This window comes from Ipomoea triloba, chromosome 13, assembly GCF_003576645.1.
Source record: "Ipomoea triloba cultivar NCNSP0323 chromosome 13, ASM357664v1".
NCBI lineage: Eukaryota > Viridiplantae > Streptophyta > Magnoliopsida > Solanales > Convolvulaceae > Ipomoea > Ipomoea triloba.
The window spans coordinates 23,376,430-23,399,409 of NC_044928.1; the positions used below are offsets into that span (position 1 = coordinate 23,376,430).

General features: G+C 34.0%; 2 protein-coding genes across 4 annotated transcripts; both read right to left on the bottom strand.

Annotated features, from left to right (window-relative positions):
• Positions 1–3,985: 3,985 nt before the first annotated feature.
• On the bottom strand, positions 3,986–10,381 carry LOC116000871 (transcription factor GTE6). The gene is made up of 9 exons (XM_031240735.1): positions 10,095–10,381; positions 9,559–9,734; positions 8,362–8,577; positions 7,905–7,982; positions 6,160–6,384; positions 5,927–6,025; positions 5,670–5,728; positions 4,701–4,851; positions 3,986–4,611 (listed from the first exon to the last, which is right to left on the bottom strand). Exons 2-9 carry the CDS (start codon positions 9,679–9,681, stop codon positions 4,402–4,404), a joined length of 1,161 nt encoding a protein of 386 aa, XP_031096595.1. The 5' UTR covers positions 9,682–9,734; positions 10,095–10,381; the 3' UTR covers positions 3,986–4,401.
• Positions 10,382–14,742: 4,361 nt separating this feature from the next.
• Positions 14,743–19,271, bottom strand: LOC116002439 (transcription termination factor MTERF5, chloroplastic-like). Of its 3 annotated transcripts, XM_031242579.1 has the most exons (6): positions 19,030–19,271; positions 18,548–18,633; positions 16,537–17,910; positions 16,291–16,419; positions 16,100–16,148; positions 14,743–15,052 (listed from the first exon to the last, which is right to left on the bottom strand). In XM_031242579.1, exons 3-4 carry the CDS (start codon positions 17,748–17,750, stop codon positions 16,401–16,403), a joined length of 1,233 nt encoding a protein of 410 aa, XP_031098439.1. In that variant the 5' UTR covers positions 17,751–17,910; positions 18,548–18,633; positions 19,030–19,271; the 3' UTR covers positions 14,743–15,052; positions 16,100–16,148; positions 16,291–16,400. The 3 variants fall into 3 exon arrangements, with proteins under 3 accessions (XP_031098439.1, XP_031098437.1, XP_031098438.1); XM_031242577.1 differs by having other exon boundaries at positions 16,100–16,419; XM_031242578.1 differs by having other exon boundaries at positions 16,100–16,419; positions 19,003–19,271.
• Positions 19,272–22,980: the final 3,709 nt, after the last annotated feature.

Genomic DNA, 22,980 nt, shown 5'->3' on the forward strand with positions numbered 1-22,980 from the left:
TTTTAAAAAAAATTAGGGCTCAAAAAATTAGGGGCCATGTGCCGTCAGCCTGACTACACATGGCCAAGACCGGCCCTGCCTACATCGTTGCGCTGCAGATTCTTTTTTTTTCACTACTTTCAATCTTAATTAGAGTTACGATGTTAAACTTTATAAGTTTATATGAGTAATTCTATTTGTCAAAAAAAAAAAAAAACTATAGAGTTAATTCTATTTTTGGTTCTAGATTTCTATCTACACTTATAATAAGAGCCAATAATGTTAGACCCCTAATTGGAACTAAAAAAATGTTTGTGTAATAGTCTGTTATAACATATTGTACTTTGTGTTCTTCTTATTGTGCAACCTCCAACTAAATTCCTAAAATCCTAATCATTTATAATTTTACCAAATTCTTTCCGTTAAATATAACGGAAGTTTTACATTAAATTCTAGGCAATTTGTTTCTTTATTGCAGTTTTTAAACAAATTGGCAATATTCTATAATACAATTCTGTATAGATTCCTAACTTAAAATTAGAATATTGAAGTCTTAATAGGATTCTATAATACAATTTTGTATAGATTACTAAATAACCCATTATTCTACCCAAAACAACAATATATAAACCCCTCCCCTTTTCACTGGTATTCACCCAAAACTAAACCTAAATATTCTGCATCTACTTGACATTCTATAGGTATGATTGTAAAAATATTATCATGCTAATTCTATTATTTGTATTTGTACTCATAATGATTACAATTAAAAAAAAAATCAATGATGGTATACTCATTAATTAGTATAACTTCAATATCGTTATGTAAATATATCTATTGTATAATATGTTCATCTATATTTGTATCTTTGTATCCTTGTATGTAATGTTGTGGTTCTCAATATATTCCTCTATAATCTACACATTTTAGTTACTCCTAACTCCCTAATCTATGGTTTTTGAATTTATGTTGTGGTTCCCATTATATTTGTATCTTTGTATCCTTGTATGTAATGTTGTGGTTCTCAATATATTCCTCTATATATAATCTACACATTTTAGTTACTCCTAACTCCCTAATCTATGTTTTTTGAATTTATGTTGTGGTTCCCATTATATTATTTCATAGCATACTTTATGAACATATTTCCCATGGCACAAGGATATTAGTCATGACAAATGCAGTAAAATTAATTGATATTGACACACAAACTGTGGGTTAGAGTTGTATAGTTCATGTTATTAAGAAAAATGAACCAGAAAAAGCTATTAGAACGCCTAAGAAAAAGTATATGCTCATCGTACTTGAGGATGAAACAATAAGTAAATACTACAAAATTTCTCCGTTTATTATTATTATTATTATTATTTATCATTATTAGTATTATTATTATTATGAAGATGCTCTCATTCACCACTAACATCATTTTAAATGTTATATCTAAATGCAAGGAACTCGGATTCAATCAATAGTGTTTGATAATGACATTTGATGTATGATATCACTTTACAAACCAACAAATGGTATGTCATCTCAAATGTCATTGTCAAACCTGTTCGGACGAACTATAAAGTACTTGATCACAAATACAATTACACATGGATTTTAAATGGTCGGACTGGTGTTCAAACAAGTGACAATGATGACACGCCATTTGCTCCCATGTAAATAGTTTATTTGTTTCTACTTACTTTAGTTGCAATTTAGCTATTTACAATTTCGTTATGTTTTATTAAAATATATAAGCATCGAGACTATTTCTTTGATTTTTATTAATTTAGCATTTTTTTTCTCTCATTATTATATGACTACTTTAATCAATTAAGGAACACTAATTTAAAAATACGCATTGGGCATTGGTTTAATCGCGCAACGCGCGTGTGATAACTAGTATAACTTATAAGTGTCAATTCACTTTTAGTCTTTTTTTTTTAAACATCCCCTTAGTCCTGATATTATTGTGGCATGACCATTTTTGTCCTGTGTCAACAAAATCATTTAAATGTTGTTAAATACAATGACATTTTGGATTATTCAGTTCTAAGTGTTAAGTCATTTTCCCTTTTTTCGTCATAGATTTAATTTATATGTGTCATTTCACTTTTAATCTTTTAAAAAAAAAAAAATCATCCCCGTTGATCCTTGCATTATTATTGCATGACCGTTTTCGATCTTCCGTCAACAAATATGTTTAAATCACATTAAAAATAACATTATTAACCACCCATGAACAATCAATAATATATATTATTAAAATTACAAAGTATAAAAACAAATAGTGAATACTAAAATTATATATATTTTTTGTATTATGAGTTATGACTTATTACTAATGGTTAGGTTTTGTTATGACCTTATGGGCTATGAAATTATAAGATGCAGGTAGCATTTTAAAAAAGATTTGGCAGTACGTGTGTCAAGCGTACAACCAAGAGACCATCTTCGGCAAACATATATGCATGGGCCAATTACCCAATCATATAATGTTGTTAATCATTCTTTAGTCTGTAGTCTCTTGGCCACAATTCTTCATTTCCTGTCTCCTCAGAACTCAAAGATATCCTTGGCTAAAATACTGAACACACACAACAAGCCAATTAATTACATGCACTAGCTTAGCTTTAGCCTCATGCACATGTTCCCCATCTTCAACTCATTGCATCCAAATGATAATGCAAATTAAACATCGACATGAACTGGCTGAGAGGTTGCTTGGGCGACTCGTCACCGACTTCTGAGCAGAAATTCTAGAAACTTAAGATTAGTCTAGCGTAAGCTTGAAACCTAATATTTAGAAAAAATAAATAAATAAATAAAAACTTTATAATGCTTTTGCAAAGGGTTAAAAGTTTCAAACCAAATTCCAATACCTTCAACAAGAAAATCCATTATTTATCCTTTCTTGTCTCACAAGCTTTAGACATGTCACATGTAAAATACTATGGAGTAAAATATGAAAATCACAATGGGCTGATAAAATCAGTATTGATCTTATTTTGAGATTGATTATTACGCCAATTTAATTAATTGGATTGAAATAATTGAGTTGGTTTGATTAGTTCAAATAAGCTTGATTTTGGGTTATTAAGTTAATTAGTAAATCATGGCACAATTGTGATATATAAGGCAATTATTATATCATGGACCAGAGTTTATATTGTATTGTGAACTTTGGTAAAAAATTATGTGTTTGCAGTTGACATATTTTGTACTAACAGTTATTAATTTTTTTACATGTAAACAAATTGAAGACACATAACATGATAATTACAGACATATAAATTGTTAACTACATGTATAGAATATGTTAACTGCAAACACATAAGATGTTGGTTAAAATGTTGTATTTGCAGTTAACATATTTTGTACATGCAGTTAACAATTTGGACACTTTTTTTAAGTCTTGATTTTTGCAGGAGATAAATTTCTCCTAAATTTGGTCTCCACATCAGTTCTATTCTGCCACTACAAGTTCTTTAACTGATAAAAACCAACAAAAAATTGCTGGTGTAGATGCTCTAAGAATACTCGTCATTTTCTCTTAAAATTGCAGTAGTATCCGTTCAAAATTTTGACTTTTATTTTATAATTTTTCAAATAGGCATATTTTGATCCAACTTTCTCTTATGGCATGGAAAAGATTTTTCAAAAAGTTGAGGAAAATGTGTTATTATGTTGTTTGGTTGGATGAAAAAATATTTTCCATGGAATTTGACTTCCCAAAAGTGAAGGAAAACAAATTCCAAAGGTAGAGGTTAGTATTTTGTTTTTCAAAAAGATTGGGAAGAAAGTATGAAGCAATTAGACTATTTTACCCTTATCAAAATTTATTATCACTATTATTATTAAGGGCATATTGGTCTTTATATTTATAATTCCTTACTATTCCAAACTCAACCAAACAATAGAGTTCATATTCCCAGTAATTTTTTTCCAACAATACTGTGAAATCTATTTTCCTGATAATTTGTTTTTCATGGAATTTGAATTCCATTTCCTTCAAATCTTTTCCAATGAACCAAACGGGCCGTTAATGATTGAAATGTTTAAAACTCAAATATCGATACTTTTCATCTTGTAATCTCCTAACAAACTAAACCTTGTAATAAACTAATATTCCACTACTCATCTCATAGCTAGAGAAGCCCTTTTCTTGCCTGATTGTAAGGAATGGATTGATCATCCTCCCTCCTTTCTCTATAATGTTTTGTCTTCGTACCTAAGTTAATGCAGTTCTATGTTTGTTTTTCAAAAAAAAAAAAAACTAATATTCCACTAAAACTAGTCACAGGGAATCTGTTCAGAAGTTTATGCTTTGCAACTTCAGAAACATAACAAATTCCCTCCTAACTTTGGTCACCAGCCTGCCTTTTTTTTCCACCCAATAGTTTACATGAAGAGAATCCCTCAAATCCAACAACCTTAAGAAGCTGGCTTCTTGTTTCGCCTTTTTGTACACTTGGCAAGAGCATCACAGATCTCCCCTTTACGCTTGAGAGGGGCGATATTGTTAGGGTTGGCGGCTGCATTCTTATCAGTTGCATCATTTTTCTCGCCTTTGCTTGGACTCTTGCACTGAACTTCTAATGCATCCTTCACAAAGAACTTTAGCCTCCACAATGTTGATTCACTCTAGAGGCCGAAAAAATAAAAACCCGTCTAAGTTTCCTTCAAGCCCAAGATAATTTACAAAAAAGGAAAGGTTTAGTTCTGATGCTGACCTGCGTATCCATGTCAAGGTCTATGTTTAAAGATGAGGCTGAGAAGCTCGGATCATCTTGAGCTACTATCTCAAGTGCCTTTGTAAGGTCTTCAGGGGACAATTTAGAGAGAGCCACACCAAGTTTCCTCTTGTCCACATTTGACATTTTTCTACAAAAATTATCTCGGAGTACACATTAGTCGCCATAATGACATAACGAATAAATGAAGTGATCTTGTCTGCACTATTAGCCACAGTTGTAATACTACATACTACTACACCCAAAAGAAAAAAACACTAGCTGATATACAGAAACACACTTCCCAAGTAAATTTATTTGATTTGAGACCAAAGAACTTCTTTGTAAACATGACGGCACATGCATAATGATCATGGAATAGATGCATGTACATGACTAATGTAAAGGGTTGAAGGAATAAATAGACCTAGCAAAAGATAGGTAGACAGATGACACTTGGCATTGTGACAAAACTGAGTAACTTCAGGTGGGTGCATATAATTTTTAACCAAGGCCATCTAGTGTCTTGTATCAGCCTATGACTAGGCTGAAAGCAGAATAGAAGTTTTTAACAAAGAGAAACAATAAACAAGGCCAAGATTTTTATTGTGTAATTAAAAATACAAGTGCAGGCCACATGTAAGATCAAAGAAGAAAAAAGTAAAACAGAAGGTTGTGCATTGATTCTGAAAAAAGTCAAGCACATAATAGCTACAAATCTACAAAGAGAAGTGCTTAACTTTATATTCATATTTGAGTGCCTACAACTATTTATTCACTCATTTTTCTAGCTAATTGTTGTGAAAAACTAATACTGTTCAAGTTTTTAGAGAAAACTTAGTGACTGAGTGTTAGGAAAGGTGAACCAAAATTTAATTCGCATCCCCCCTCTAAGTTCAAGACAATTAAAGATTAAACCAAAGAACAGTGGTAAGAAATTTCAAATAGCAATTAAGAGTAAAAACACACCTGCATCTTTTAACAACTATCCCTCTAAGTTCTTCCAAGCGCATATCAACTTCGCATAGCTGTAAAGCATGTGTACCTCAAGTTATTCAAACTCCCAATCATATCATAAATCACATTCCAAGAATTGCATGGAGGCACTATTAATAACAAATAGTAGTTTAAGAGGAGCAATCAATGCCCAAAGCTACAATAAACTTGTACATAAATTGCTTTCCCTTCACTAAATCTATCTATGAAACTAAGAGTTTAGCTAATACCTCATTGTGTAAACCCCTAGCCATTTTTGCATGAGAAGCCTCCTGAGCAAGCTGCATTCTTAATTTAGCTTCTTTTTCCTCCTCTTCTCGTCTCTTTTCCTTAAGAGATTATGAGTAATAAGTGCAAAACATTTCATAGGTTTATTTCCACATGCAATTCAGCCAAAGCCTAAAGCATTTGTGGTTGCTACCAAAAGAGAGAAGGGGGTGGGGGAGCATAACACTTTGGTTACCTCCTCAGAAACTTTTGGCAAAAATTGTAACCATTTCTCCTCAAACTTTTCCAGTAATGCTTTGGCCATTGCATGAACATCACTTTTTTCGTCATTGTATTTCATTGCATTTTTGAACACCAGTCTCACATCAGCATAAATTTCGCGGACATGCTTATACCCAGTACCATCCTTGACTTCCATTTGGTTTTTTATTGTACTGAAATCCATTGGCCTCTCAATAATCTGATAGAATCATAAGTAATTGCATTAATTCAAGCAAGCCACATTTGGAATATCATAGAGAATGTTAACAATCCAACCACAAATTTGGCAATATAGATTATCTCCTACACAGCTCTCATTTTCTTTTCACATATTTCTATATTTTTTTTAATCTTGGGTTTTGGAGAGCTGTGCAAAGACAGATGCATACATTGGCATCTGGTAATAATCAGATATGTGCACACAGCCTCATCATCTGCTTTGCAGAGAGGCACCCTGAACCTTGAAGTCAAAGACTCATGGTCGAGCAACCAGAATATACAATCAATATTTTACTGACACATCACACAATAAAGAGAGAAACTAAGAAGTGAGAACATTGTCTAAGTGAGAAGTGCAAACAAATGCTAGCCATGAGATCAAAATATCAAATAGCTAATAAATAAGGGGAAAGGGGGGAAAAACGCAGTGGCATTTTCGTAACTATTACAATTTTTTTATGCGCAATGGGAAAAGCTTGTGAGCGTATCCGTCAAAATCTGTAAAAGTACATTTAAGCTGAGTGCACTGTTAGTTATTAGGAGATGCACTCTCAGGTTTTCCCTAATGCACAATTCAACTTGCCAAGAAAAATGGGGAAATAAATTTAGGAGTAATGAATTAAGCATATGAGTGAATGAGAAAATACTACCAGTCTACTACAATTTAGAAAAAAGAAAAGTTCCAAAACATTTTCTTAAGATAGATGACAAATGTATGAAATAATTTATAATGCCCAATAAAACAAATTTTACAGGAAAAGTTGCGGAGTTGAATTTCTAAATGAAACCCAATTCCTCAAAGGAACAAGATGTATTTGGTTTCATGATTTTCTTGGTTTTAATTTGAGTTCTATAACATGTACTCCTGTTTTAGATGTATTTGGTTTCTTTATACTCTCTATTATGGATGCAAGGCAAGAGAATATATTCCTTGGAGGGATCCTCAGCATTTTCCTTTTAATTCATTACTTTATTACTTTGAGTTAGGTGAAGACAAAGAAGCTATCATGTAACATATAGTATGTGCTGCTTTAAGTATTGTTTTTTATATATCAAAATAATTAAGTCTTATTACGTTGACCGAAACAGATCTTTTTGAAGTTTAGAATAATACAAGATCTAAAAACCACTTAGAAGTGACATATTATTACTATTGTATATTAGAAACATTAGTATTTAAATGTAAATACTACTTATCCTCTACAATCTACAAAGTAATCTACAATTTTAGTATGCAGGTTTGTGGATCAAAGAATGATGTAGAGTTTAGAATTTCAAAAGATCCAAATAAGGCAAATATTACATTTCAAAGCCTCATAGGTTGGAGTTAATCATTACATTTTTGGAATTGTTTCAAAATATTTAGGCTTGCCTAGGTTTTAATCTATTTATTGTAAATTTTATTTGGTACAAATCCATTCACTCTGAAAGCATTTCATATCGGTATATACATAATGAATGCAGAAATATGTAAATGAAAGATCAAAGATGTTTTCTTACCTCATAATAGTCATCCAACCCAAGTCCTTCAACATCGACTGGCTGCATAAAGGGCCATGCCCATTTGTGTTGTGTGATCTAAATCATTGAAAAGGGCACATATTATTTTAACTGAATTGTTGAGAACATTTAAAACATCTTTGACACCTAAGAAGCACTTTGATCCAAGGATCTAAGTGAAGGGAAATTCAGAAACTGCAACTTCTAGCTTATTCTAATTTCTAAGCCAATACATTACAAAGGTATTGTCTTGGGTGCATAGTTTGTGACCTGCAAGGCTGCAACCAACAATCATTTTCCTGCTTCCAATAATTCATTTCATTGTTGAAATATTCTAGATATCCAAAGTAAGGAACACCAATAATTGGAAGGTTAAATCAACAGGCATATCTTTTTTCTTTGGATGCAAACTCCACGACAAAAAGAAAAGAAGAGAACTGCAAGTATTGGCAACTACCTGGCGAAATATCGTGCCAAATTGGCGCATAAGCTCATGCATTCTCTTTGCTGCAGCAGCCTCCCTACGAGATGCTTCTTGCTGTAGCCTCTTAACACTAGGGATATGCTTATCCATATCTTTGTCCTTCCCAGTTGATGTGCTCTTTGAGGAATTTGGTAGCTCCGTGATTGTGTTCAAGTAAAATTTCTCAACATCCTTAACTCTTTGCTCAAGCTGAAATTTAAGACTTGTAGCAGTTATTCACTTATTCCAGTTAATATAGGATGAGAAGTGTAAATTTAGAAAACTGAAGCAAGCATGAATGGCCTTTGCCCTAACTGGCCAAAATGTGGCCTTAGTGATATCCCCCCATCTTCTTATGTTCCAATAGAAAGATATGTATTAAGTGCATACATAAAAATAAAAGGACCTATAGCTATAGTACTAGTATAAACTCATTCCCATTTGTTCTTGTAGTGTTCTTATGCTGTAAAGATAGGACCACCAATTTTGGTATTTATTCTAAATTTTCATAATTGCTCTTACTTCAAGTGATTCTTTTATAATTAAATACTGAACCCTTTGGTCATAAAACATAGGTAAAAGTCCTGTTCAACATGCTGTTTGTGCTCAACTTTTAGTTACAAAGCTACATACTGGAAAGCTTATATTAAAAGATTGGTTTCCTTTAGTTCTTTTTATATGCCAGGCAATGGAACTGTTCAAGGACAGAGCTTTAGAATCTGAATTCTAAGCATGACTACTATTATTTGTAAGCAAATTTATTGTCAAGATTCAGAGTACATTCTTGTTATCAACAAGTACTTGTACTAATTCCTGTGATTTTACAAATATCATTTTTTGGCACGAAGATTATACTACATCAGACCAGTTTCAATGTGTTATTGGCCAACGGACCAAGCCAAACTAAAGTTCCAAAATTTTACAATTTCTTCTTTTCTACACCATGGTGTCCCACAATAGATCAAATTTTTAATGGTATGCAAAATGCACCTCCATATCATAATTCATAAATAGCAGATGTGATTGCCTTCAATTGGTTTTAAGTTAATGAGCTCACTGCTAAGTTGCTAAGCATTGCAACTTCCCCTCCTCCAACCTCCCCACCTCTTCCCAACATGAAAGCTCATGTGTTCAAGCAAATAAAGAAAGGAAGGAAGTATGCTTCCAATTGAAGTAAATAATAGCACTCACATTATCAACTTTAGTGGATAGTTCATTAATACTGCATCGAAAATCATCCATCTCAGGATTAGTTTCAACCTTTCTGGGTTCATGCTGCGAACTGTCCAAATTGGATGCATTCATAGCTACCATCTCATATGCAAACAATACGCTACAAAGTAGGGAAGTGAACAATCACAGAATCACTGCAGCAAAGCCGATAGCAAATTACAAAGTTACGATTCAAGACAAAGGAATGTAGAAAACCAGATTCATAGCTGCAAGTGCATAATACAATATCATGATGAATAATTGCAAATAGATCCGCCAAACATCAACACAATCTCAATAAATAAATAAATAACAATTTCCAATTTCCAATAGCAACATAATTCAATTGGATCAATAAGAACACCAAACCTTCAATGGTGATCTCTTAAACCTATTTATTCATTTAGGAAACGAGGAACTAGGGTTCATCAAATTGCTATATATACACACATATAAAAGCAGTAAATTAATATTTGTATGAAATGGAAACAGGACAGAGGTGGAGCGGCGCATACCACCGGAATGCTTAGTTGGCAATGGGGTCGGCAAAAAGGTTGACATGAAAAAGTAGAGAGGCGGCGGGCAAGTGACGGTGGAAACCGGGAAGGCCTGCTACTTTTCGCTGCGGCACAACTCTTTCTCACTCCGCTCTAAAGTGGCTAATCCAATGTCAACAGTTATGGTTTGGGAATCATTGATTCATTGATGCCTTAGATGATGATGATGATGATTATGAAGATGATGATACACTGGAGTTTATGTAGCATAGAAACCAAAATGGGGAAAGGGGAGACAGGGAATAGGAAACGGCCCGACCTATGTTGACAAACAATTTGCTCCCAAGATCATTTGGGAAGTAAGAAAATGGACTTCTAGTTTAGAAAATGTTTTCTAAAAAATGAGTTATTTTTCAAAAGATAAGTTCATTGTTTTGATTTATTCTGAAAATTATCTTTGTGGGTATATTTTAGAGGTATATTTTGTATTTTGTAATTCTAAAATACAAAAATTAAAATTAGTAATACAAAATTTGTTGATTAAACGAAATATCTTAGAGCATCGTTATCAATAGTTTTTGCCGTTTTTGCTCAGTTTTTAATGAGGTTGTTAATGAAGGGAAAGATAGAAAAGGAGAGAGAATGTATCGAGTCTCTCTGCAAGTAATGAGTTTTTTGTGGGCCTGCAGGAGAGAGAAAAATCATAAAAAACACGTAAATGTGCGCATTTCGTGCACAGACTATGCCCAGCCGGGCGGGTGTAGTCGGTTGGTGCCTAAAATGCTTTTTTTTTTTTTCCTTTGGCATCAGAAGTCAATTTTATATTTTTTTTCCTTTTTGTTCCCTTCTCCTCTTTCTCTCTTCTGTATCCTAGTTGGTACCTCAAAAAAAAAAAATATATATCATTGCTATTGAGAATGCTCGGGCCAATAGTTCATTATCTAATAGCTCTTTTTGCTCTTATACTCTATCCGAGAGTTATCAATATTTATCAATATGTTCCTATCTAGCTAAAGGAACACTATTTTATCAAATGACAAAGGCTTTATTGAGAAAAAGATAATTTTTTTTGTGAATAAAATGAAAATTGATTCATGTAATAGGAGAAAGATTTCTCATTCCTCATTTGGAAAGATATATGGCAAAATTTAATTAAGGAAAAAATTTAGAAAATAAAAAAAAATAGAAAATCAAAGTTAGACTTATAACTACTCTTTTTTTTTTTTTTTTTTTTGTATTTCATGCTCTATTTGTATATCTTTTTTAGATTTATTATTGCTTCCATTGAATTATGTTTTTATATATTGAATTGAAAAAGTCTTATTTCAATTTCATTATAAAAGTTATCTTTTTATTTAGTTTGTCATTTCTTTTTCCACTTTTTATTTATTTTGCCATTTATTTTTCTAATTGTAATTTACGATGAAATAGGCCTATGTTCAGCAATATTATTTCATTCGTATTGTGTTTCATAAACCAAACATGTCGTAAAGAGTTTAAAAATATAGAATTTTTAACGCATATAAATTCATCTTTAAAAACTTGTTTTAGTTTATGTTGGTCTCATTGGCCAGAGAAAATATAAAAGGTATAAATAAACTTTCTAAGGCTTTGCTTATCCATGCATTACTCTCTTAATTTTAAAAATAAGCTCTATTGTCGTATCATCATTATATTTGCTCAATTTTAAAAATAAACTCTATATTTACAATTCACTCACTATTTTTTCTAGATCCCTAGAATTCTAACTCACTCGTTAAACATAATAATAATAATATAATAATAACAACAATAAACTTTATTTTAAAAATAATTTGACCACCCACAACATTTCATAAAGTGAAGCTTAAATTTGGTCAACTTTGAAGTTGTTGTAAAGAGTTAATACCACAAATGGTCCTCTGACTATTAGGCTAGTACTCCTTTTAGTTCTCGACTTTTAATTCGATCACAAATGGTCCTCTGACTTTCATTTTTGACAACAAATAGTCTTCCGTTAAAATTTCTGTTAAATGGGTGTTAAATCTATGGGTAATATCGTCAAATTGATTAATATTATTATGATTACTTTTTTTTGAGAATTATATGACACCATAATTAATTTCAAACATTAATAAACATTAATTTAATAAATATAATAACAAACTGGACGTGACAAATCACATAAATGAACAAATTAAAAAAAAGTTCATGATTAATGTTCGCAATTTGTACTTGATTAATTATATTAATTCAACGGCGACCTTCAATTATGTCCCAAACAAAATGTTTGATCGATTAATGAAGAGTGAAAACTATTAATCATCCATGTATGAACAACCATGAAAATTATGGAAACAAGGTTTAAAAAATATTCTTTCATTTTAATCTGTTGGTTAAATTAAAAGCAGATAACTCTAATATTAAATTTTCATTTTGTACGCATAATTACAAGAATAATGTGTATTGTCTTTTTATTTAGGAGTATTTATATTTGTTAATTTTTTCAATTATGTTTGTTGGTGAAAAATTGTAAACATTTTTATTTTATGACAATTATATATATCAATTTGACGATAATACCCATAGATTTAACACCTATTTAACAGAATTTTTAATGGAGGACTATTTGTGGTAAAAAATAAAAGTCAGAGGACCATTTGTGGTCGAATTGAAAGTCGAGGACTAAAAGGAGTACTAGCCCAATAGTCAAAGGACCATTTGTGGAATTAACTATGTTGTAAACTTGCAATCCACTTAGTAGTTAAAAAAAAAAAAAAAAGAAAACGTAAGGTGGTATGTAATCTTGCAATGTCAAAACCTTGGACAAAATTCTTTCAGAACTCTTTCAAATTTGTCCAAATATTTAAGTCTCAGTAGTTGTTAACAGTATCTCAAAATTTTACTAAAGAATCGGTCGTGTGAAGCAGAATGCTTTTGGATAAAATTACAAGAAGTGCAACGTACTCTTCATAATCCTTCTTAGAACCGATCGACTTGAGCATTAATGACGTTGGAATGCGATAGGCTCTTCAAAGGGTTCTTAACAACCCATTGTAGAACCCTCAAGAAAGCACTGGGTTATGCAAAGGGTTCTCGGCAACCCATGCAGAATCACCAAGAAGCAGATAGAGTCTATTAAGGTTTCTACATTTCCCATTGAGAACTTATTAGTTTGAAAAACAACCTGATAGTAATTATTCTCCCTATATATATATATATATCATTAGCAATGGCAAAATAAGTTGAGAATCCATATCCTCCACCTTTAAACCTTCCAAGCCTTATTCTTAACACATCTCTTTGAAGGTTTGATACCTTGATCTAAGAAAACCATGTTCTTCATTTTTATCTATCATACAAAAGTTTTCTTTCTCTATACTTGAAGTTATATTCTTCTTACCTTCCCATCCTTAAAATGTTTCTTGTATACACACTTAGAAAGATGCTCTTACACCCTTTACCATCCTATAACATTTCTAAGTTTAGATTGGGTCTTACTTGGTTTCCAGATTGTTAAAACGTCATCATTATTATGGTGTAAAGACTTGGGTGTGTAAGAGGCGGTTAATCTCAACACCAAGTGTAGCTATGAGTTTTAGCAGCAACCTTGGCAACAAATGAGTGAATTTGTTGTACCCTATGCTACGAAAGGGTGAAGGTCGTAGAAGTGTCTTCAGGAATGATAGTACCCAAGAGATCCATGGGACAAGGGGTTGGTGTCTTGTCCCACCCTAAGCTACAAAGGGTTGTAGAAGTGCTATCAGCATTGTGGTTAGTGCGACGGTTGTTATGCTCACCACGGTTTTAAAGTGGTCCGGAGAGTGAAGTTGTAAATCTAAAGGAAAGTTCCCTAAAGTAGTAGAGTAGGCTTGACCGAGACACCCTAAAGATTGGTGTACTTCTTTTCTTACTTTTTACATTCTAAGCCTATTCAATTACTAGTATTTATTTACTTGCGCAGTTGCACATAGGATTAAATGAAATTGGATTAATTGTGTAAGCCACCGAATGCGAAGAACACCATCCTTGCTTGTGAAATTGCTAGATATATTTTGTAATCTATGATTAATTAATTGTATGATAGTAAATAACAAAAATATATACCCTAATACCATGACTCCCCTCGAAATAGTTCTTTCTATTACAAAGGGAATATATCATTCCTATGAATATTATTTTCAAGAATAAAATAACTTACCAAATGACATAATAAGTTTATTTTCGAGAATGCAATTTCATTTCCAACCTATTCCATGAACGAAACATGCTGTAAGAGGATAGTGTTCATTTTAAAAACATTTTATCTTAAAAATTCTCCAAAACTCATTTTGAAAATGTTTTTTTTTACCATATCTTAATTAATCACAAGTTTCAACATGAACACATTCTATACAATTTTTTTTCTTTTAGATTTAAGTATCTTATTTACACCAGCTCACCAAGATGGTGCTACAAGTGCTTTATACAAAGGTCAAATCTGAGAGGAAGCTTCTACAGTCCAATAAATCCCATATTGCCTACATGCATGTCTTTGAATCAAAAATAAAATAATATTATTCAACTATACTCCAATCTTTGCACAGGAGTCAATAACCCTTTAAACACCATCTGTTACTTTTCTCACTAATAATCCCACATGGTTAGGACTGTGTCCAGTCTTTCATTTGCTTATGAATTTCTCAAATTTGCACAAAGAATGCAGTGATTGCAGTCCATTAGATTTTAGCTTAACTCAATCCATATTAAATATAAAATGATACAAGATATCCATGGTCTCACAATATGCTTGAATAGATAGTTGAGAGATTCATCTACTAAAATGTAGCAAAGATTCTCTTGTTTTAGTACACCTACTGTGAGAATATGAGAGGAGCTCATCAAAATAATATCATACCAGACTTCTAGCTGGAAGAGTTGTATCGGAAATTTCTTGTCGAAGACTTGAATTTGCTTGGATAATGCACTTCAGCCTCCCTGTGATGTCATTCTCATTACTGCAACAAAAATACCCAGGATCTCAACTATGAAATGTGAAGGAATAAAATGTAGTATAGCAATAACACATTTTAAGATAAAGCAAGGAGTTTTAACTCAATAGAAGGTAGAAGTAAATTATTGATAGCAATCTAGATTGGCATTTTTGTGGATGAAAATTTACTTTAAAAAATACAAAACAAAAGTATGCCTATTTAACCAATTTATTCAGATGAAATTTTTAATATTAAATTACTAAACTCAATTCAAGCCAGGTATTGCTAGGGAGAAAAAATAACCATATTTCTCTACTTAATATCATCAATAGCCATACTTACTATTAAGTAACAATATTGGTCTTTTCCTTCACTGCCATCTGACATTACTATGAATTATTTTACCACACCCAACTAGAGTGTCAATTGACCATCATTATGTATGTCCGTACAATTACTTGGCCCATCTACTCTATAATTTTGAATGCAATCAGATCTATCAAGAGCAACCCTCAACTAGAGATCTGACCATATTTTTGACTGGCTATTTGCAACCCATAATGCAGCTTCAATTTTTATGCAGGAATAGTCTTAAATTTCATTTTCATGTTATAATTTCATAGTTGTACTATAATATAACAGTTTTGAGCACATGCTTCATTAAGGTATTATATTATTATCATCTTTTGCCATATTAGACCAACTCTCAGCATAGTGTTTTTTATAAATACTTTCTTTTGAAGGTCAAAAGGGAGATTTTGATCATTGGAAAATGAAACTTGTACTGAGATTCACACTCAATGTTAACATGGCAAGACAAGATTGGTAACTTGGCATAGAAGTTCATGCAACAAATCCTATCCCGCCATGTTAACCATAAGCATTCATCTTCAAATGATACATGCACGATCTTCTAGAAGTTCATAAAACAGATGAAAACAAACCATCCATTAGGTGTTCACACTTCACAGGTAGTAATTAAAAATAAAATTTGTAAATGAGAAGTAGAAAATGAAAGGAACCTGTGTGATTTTACTATGTAACTATAAATATAAACAAAGCACTCACTACCTCATCTATCATTTTCTTGAAGAGGGCTGAACTGTCTTCGAGTCGAGTTCTGGAGGCACAGTAATAGATCCCTTGATTATGTTAGAAACAGCATTATGGCACTCATCTAAAAACTGACTTCTCAGTATGAATCACACATATCTGAAAGCCCGGATAAATCGAGCTCTACTACTTAAGAAGATGATAGTTACCAGGTGTAATGCTCTACAAAGTCATATATCCCTAAAATCTTGACTGTTTCTTCCCCATAAAGTGAAGCCAAGCCAATTAAATGCATCAAATGAGTACTGGAGGATGTACATCACACCGGGAATTCCAGCCTGAGTATAAGAGTTGATGCTAAAAGTAGTCCTTACAAATTTATAACAGAACTTTGAAGTTAAACATGCCCAAATTTGAACAGGTGAGAAATTCCTGTGAGCAAAAATCTATATTACCCATTTGAAACTAGAAGATGGCCCTTGTAAGCCATCAACAATTCCTCTGCTACCTCGGGGAACCTTGCAATATATTTTTCCACAAAGTCAGCCTCTGATAAAAACAAGGCCTGGACAAAACTCAATTCCTTCTTCAAAAGCATTTTGGAGTTAATAAGATTCAAAACTTGGTATCTCGGAAGCACCCGCTCCTCCATGCTGAACATCAACAGCGAAGGCCGACATAACAACACAGATTTCTCTGCTTCGATTGTGTTCAAGAAAAACTCAATCCCAAGCTTCAACTTCTCCTCTGAAGTCCTGAGCAGTGTTGGGGACCTCCTAATCATTCCCAGACACTCCTTCTCCGAGAAGCCATAACTCCTAAAAATTCCCAATTTCTTTCTAAAAGTCCCACCACTAACACTACTAAAAGAATGAAGCCCGTGAGCCAACATTCTTGAATCAGTCAAAAACCCCAGATCCAAAACCTTGGAAACCAGGTCTTTAAGCTTGGGCAAAGGGATGATAAAGAGTCTAGGCTGCCTCCTCAAAAGAGTTGCAAGTTGAGTCCCAACAATCCCACAACTTCTCAAATATTCAACATTGGGAAGTAACCTCACCTCGGGGCTTCTCATGACGATCCAAAGACACCTTTGCATAACCAAAAACAGATGACGATTGTCTATATCGTTTCTAAGTATATCCTTAAGAACATCAATGCACGGCCTAATTACGTTGTCCAAACTACGGGTTAACAAATGGGCTTTCTTGCACATGAAATTACCCATATCGGGCCCCAATATGCCGAGGTCCTGGAACAGCTTGATTTTGGGTTTCAGCGTCTTCTCAATATCGGCAGAAAGGAGCTGAGGCACATCGCGCATTAAGGATTGGATATGAGCATCGGAGAATCCTATGGATTTAAAGAAATGTACAACAGATTCAGGCTTTTCAGGGGTTTTGATCCATGGCATGCGAGTGGAAATTGTCAGGGCTTTGGATTTGGGGTAGTTGAAGTTGTCAATCAGGTAGTTATACAGAATGGGGTTTTCTAAGGCTTTGGTGTGGGCGTGACCAGAAAAGAAGATGGAGAAGAAGGATGGGTGGGTGGGTTTGCAGTGGGGGAAATGTAAAGGTGAAAGTAAGAAGACGGAGAAGAGCGAATGGTGGGTGGGTTTGCAGGGGTAGAAGTGTAAAGGTGAGCGACGGGAAAAGTACCGGACGGTCGACATCCGTTCATCAGCGGGAGGATTCCGGAGCCGGAGGGGTTGAAGCAGCAGTGAGACAGTGTCTCTAGGATTTCGGAGAAGAAAGGTGATTCGGATTTGATGACGGGTGGTTTTACAGAGTAAATTAAGTAATTATTTTAGGGAGATTAAGCACTTGAATTACCTGTCAAAAATAAAACTTGAATTATTTTTTATTTTAAAAAAAAAAGTCAATTTCATGTGTAATTATTTTAGAAAGTATGTCAGGCAAAACACAAGACATACATATTACGTAAAATTATGTGCATAATATTCAACACATATCTAAACTAATAATAAATTAAACAAAATTCAAACTATGTATAGCATGTGTAAAATAAATACAAAATAAATGCCAACAAAAAAAAATCTTAAGATACAAATAGAACTGTCAATGCGGGCGGGAAGGATGGGCCCGGCAAAGCCCGCCATTGTGGCAGGGCGGGCTAAAAAGCCCTCCAAAATGCGGGCCTAAGGAGGGCCAGCCAGCCCCGCCCCCCTTAGGGCCCGGGATGGGCGGCCAGATTTTTTGTTTTTTATTTTTTATCTAAAGAACCTCTAATTATTTCAATAGTAAGCCACAGTGTTGGGAACTCCCATAGTCCCATTAGGAATGGCAGAAATTGCTCATAATTAATACCACAGAATCCAAATTCACTATTGCACACACTAACTTCTCTAATCGGAACTTTATTCAAAAATGCACCTCGTATAAAATTCAAACACGATCAAATCCGAATTACAATTTAAACCTTAATCAGGAACGAAAACAAAGGACGTACCTTTATGTTCTAATGCGATCATGGTGTTGTATGTAGTTAAGATCCGCGAGCAAGTACATCAAATCTCCCTCTTTCAATTCGCACACCTACAAACCCCACCCACCGATCAACTACACTTCAAAACGAAGAAATCGAAAAACAACAACTGAGGAAAAAAAAAAACACAACACACACATACATACGCATATACATACAACTGGTAGAGGATTTTGAGAAGAATATGGAGAGAGCAGTGGAGTCACAGAATGTAAATGCAATTAATTCACAGAATCAGAGTTCAACAATCAACACTTCAACATTTTTAAATTTTTTTTGCAAATAAAGAATTTCGGAAGCCACTCTAATTCAACAGTTCAACATTATGTCACTATGTTCACAGTTCACAGAATCACAAAGCTTAGTAAGTAAAAATTGTTTAGTGCGAATGAGAGAGGAAGAATGAGTGAAGGACGAACTGGCAGTAGGGAGAGTCGGAGAGATACCGGAGAACTGGCAGCGGCGCATCGCGCAGGTCGCCGATCTTCCGCTTCGTCTTCGCAGAGAGACCGGGAGACTTCTGAACTGGGAGAAGGGCAGAACGCCAAACTGCCACGCACAGATTGGAGGTCGCCGGTCGCTGGTCCGCCTCACCGCCTCACCGCCTGGCCGCAGGTCGCCGGCAACGCAGTTCTCTTCGCCTGGTCGCTGCTTCGCGTCGTCTAGGTTTAGGGATTTTGATTTTGATTTTTAGGGGAAATGCGGGTTATAAAAAAAAAAAGGGCCAGCCCTTGTAACCCGGGCCTCAGCCCGTTCAACCCGGATAAAATCCGAGTCCGAGTTAAATAGGCCAAGTTGAATACGGGCCGGGTTAAAATTTCTATCACCTAACTCGCCTAGAACATGGGTCCAACTCGACGGGTTGGATCCGTTTTGACAGCTCTACATATATGAAATTATGAAATTATGAAATTAAATTTAAACTTTAGAGTTCTATTCAAGAGCGACATACCGCATAAGCATAATTACATAAACATAAAATTTTCTAACTTTAGGTGTGCATAAACATAAACACAAATTCTTAAAGTTATGAAATTTCTAACAATCAAACTGCGAGCTTTCTTAAATTTTGAAATATGTCTTGTAAAAATATGAGATTGAGCATTTTGTGGCCTGTGGGCGGCTGTCTTGTAAAAAACACTACTTCAGTTAAAATTAAGGGGTTCAAGATTAAAACGTCTATAACTTAGGGACTAAACATGTACCTGTGTATAACTCAAGAACTAAAAATGTAATTCCCTCTCATTTATATTAAAATAATTGTTATATTGTTATAAGATTAATAATAAATATAATAAAAAGATGTAAATAAAAGTTTTAGGGGGTGTATTCCATCTAGACTTTTATAAACTTTTAATGACTTTAAAAGTTTGATGGTATTCTATTTAGACTTTTTTTTTTGAAAAGAAAAACTTTTGATTAAAACTTCAAGTCATGCAAAACAGTAGAAAAAGCATAAGTAGCAAGCAGATGAGCAATAACATTTGCATCTCTACGAACATGACATAACTTAACATTTTGAAAAGTGGAAAGTAAGGAGGTAATATCATCAATAAGCAAACCAAACGGTTAAGAACTCGGCTTTCGCAGACTACGAACCACGACCTCAGCATCCGTCTCCACGAGAACATTGTCCCAGTGATAGTCTTTTAGCCAACTTAAGGCCTCCCGAACAGCTAGAGCTTCGACTTCCCTAGGATGAAGGGGATTCCGTCTCGTTTCAGCTTGAGCAGCGACTAAACAACCTTCTTGGTCTCGAAGAATCCAGCCCATGCCCACATGAGAAGCATCACAATGGACAAAGACATCAATATTGAGCTTAAGAGACCCAGCACTTGGCTTAACCCACTTGATTTGATTACGCTGTGAGCAGACTACAGTAGTAGGCGGAGTCCGAACATATTTCCACTCCTTTAAATAAGACAAGGAATGTTGCACCACAAACTTTGGCAAAGAATCCACCCTGTTCCAAATTTTCTAATTTCTAGCAGTCCAAATGCTCCAGCATATAGTGATAAAATGAGCAAGTTCAAATTTAGTAAGGGAATTAAATTTGTCTTTCAACCAATCAAGTAAAATAGTCCCCCCTGAACAGCCCCAAGGAAGACCATACACAAGCCAAACCTGCTGTGCAAAAGGACATTCACCAAAAACATGAACAATTGACTCCCCCCTCCTGCCACAAAAAGCACATAAATCATCACATTGGACACAACAGATGTGCAATAAATCCTTTGTAAGCAAAGTGAAAGAACACATTCCAAAAGAAACATTTAATCTTAGGAATTGAAGCAGTAAAAGTTTCCACATAACAGTCCAATCACGCCAATCGGCGTCCAAACATTCACCCATTAATAATCGGTAAGCACTCTTTACTGAATAAAACCCATTCACCTCCCCGTTGCAAAAAATGCAATCAGGTCGACTAATGATAGGAATGGGAAGTCTAAGAATCAACCCCTTATCATGCTCACAAAATAGATCATTTAAAATGTCCACATCCAGGAGGTATAGTCTAAGGTCATAAGAGAGATAGGAGTGATATGATGAAGCTTATTGTAGTTTTGGGTTTCAATATACGGGCAAGAAGCATCATGTAACCACGGGTCATCCCACACACGAATAGTACAACCATCCCCAAGCTGCCAACGAAAACCATTCCTAATGCTATTGGTGGCTTCCCGCATACTTCTCCAAACATAGGAAGGACGACTCCAAGCTTAGCCTCTAGAAAGGAGGTTGATGGATAGTATTTTTCCTTGAACACACGAGTGACCAGAGCCTCCGGTCTAGTTAAGAAACCCCACCCTTGCTTCCCAATAAGAGCTACATTCATTTGATGCAATCTCCTGAATCCTATCCCACCCAAGGATCAGCCCACCCCTTCCAATGAGTGCCTTTCCGGCTTTCCGTCATCTCACACCCCACCAATAAGAGTTCATGAGACGCTCTAGCTCCTCACATAGGCCTTTTGGAAACATAAAAACTTGCATCGCATAATTAAGAATGGATTGCAACACTGTTTTAAGGAGAATCTCCTGGCCCGCCCTCGACATAAAGCGATTACCCTAATGACCAATCCTAGTTTTGATTTTGTCCTTTATCCAGCCCAAAACATCCCTCTTTCTACTACCAACTAAACCAGGTAAACCCAAGTAATACCCTCTTAGAGCAGTTTGACGAACCCCCATCTCATCACAAAGCATGTCTTTATCAACCCAGCCTACATTAGGACCAAAACTCACTAGACTTTTAAAGACTCTTTAAGGGGGTGCATTTAATCATGACTTTCATAGACTTTTAAAGACTTTTATGAACTTTAAAAGTTTGGAGGTAGTTTTTAAGGAGTCTTTAAAAGTCAAACGGTAGTTTGGAGGTATCCAATCAAGATTTTTAAAGAGTCTTTAAAAGTCAGTGGTATTCGATTAAGACTTTTAAAGAGTCTTCAAAATTCATGTGGTATTCAAAAAGTTATGAATTTGTAGAATTGTGAGACATGCATGTCGGGTCGGGTCGGGTCAAGATGCAAATGTAATACTTATATGCACAAATATCATACTTATATGCTCAAATGTAATATTAATCAGAAATAAAAATTTTGTTACTTATAAGGGTAAATGTAATACTTTTAAGGGAAAATATAATACTTTTACATTTCAATTTAAAAGTATTACACCCCAAAAGTATTATATTTTCCCTTATAAGTAAGGGACAATTGTCAACATTACTTATTACGAAAAATGTATTACTTTTTCTCTTATAAGTAACAAAAATTGTATTCTTGATTAGTATTATATTTGAACATATAAGTATGACATTTGCATGTTACTTCGACACGACCCGACACGTCTCACGAATAAGGATCCGTGAGACGGTCTCACACAAGTGTGACCCTTTAATTTTAGGACTTCTGTAGACTTTTCCTTCTAGTTGAAATCCAACCTTCAACTCCAAGATTTCAAAATTTTCTTTCTACCAACTCTGAAGGTTTTCTCTCTCTATTTAAACTCTATTTTTTTCTGCCTATTTAAACTTTAAAAACCTTATACCTAATTTCAATAAATTATTTTTTCTTCATTATCCTATATTTTATTCGTACCTAAACTCTACCAATTTTTTTCTCTCTCATAAACTTTACAATCTTCCTCTAAAAATTTGAAATAATATTATTTTTACTTCATTACTGCTTGTATATTTTGATTTTTTTTACGAATTTTTATTTATCGCTAATTCTTCTAAAATTTCTATACGAACTTTTCTCCTAACTCCTAAACTTTCCCTAAGAACTTTTTCTCCCTAAATACATGAACTAAGCAAATTTTTCATCTATCACCGTCAAATTTTACTATATATTTCATAATATTCATATAAATGCTTGTATATTTTGATTTTTATTC

Bases quoted from the DNA above. Each gene is read 5' to 3' on its own strand.
- LOC116000871 (XM_031240735.1), bottom strand. From the start codon at position 9,681: ATGGTAGCTATGAATGCATCCAATTTGGACAGTTCGCAGCATGAACCC. The intron at 6,385-7,904 runs GTAAGAAAACAT...TGATTCTATCAG, and splicing joins GGTTGGATGACTATTATGAG to ATTATTGAGAGGCCAATGGA. The intron at 4,612-4,700 runs GTCAGCATCAGA...TTCGGCCTCTAG, and splicing joins ACCTTGACATGGATACGCAG to AGTGAATCAACATTGTGGAG.
- LOC116002439 (XM_031242579.1), bottom strand. From the start codon at position 17,750: ATGTCGACCGTCCGGTACTTTTCCCGTCGCTCACCTTTACACTTCTAC.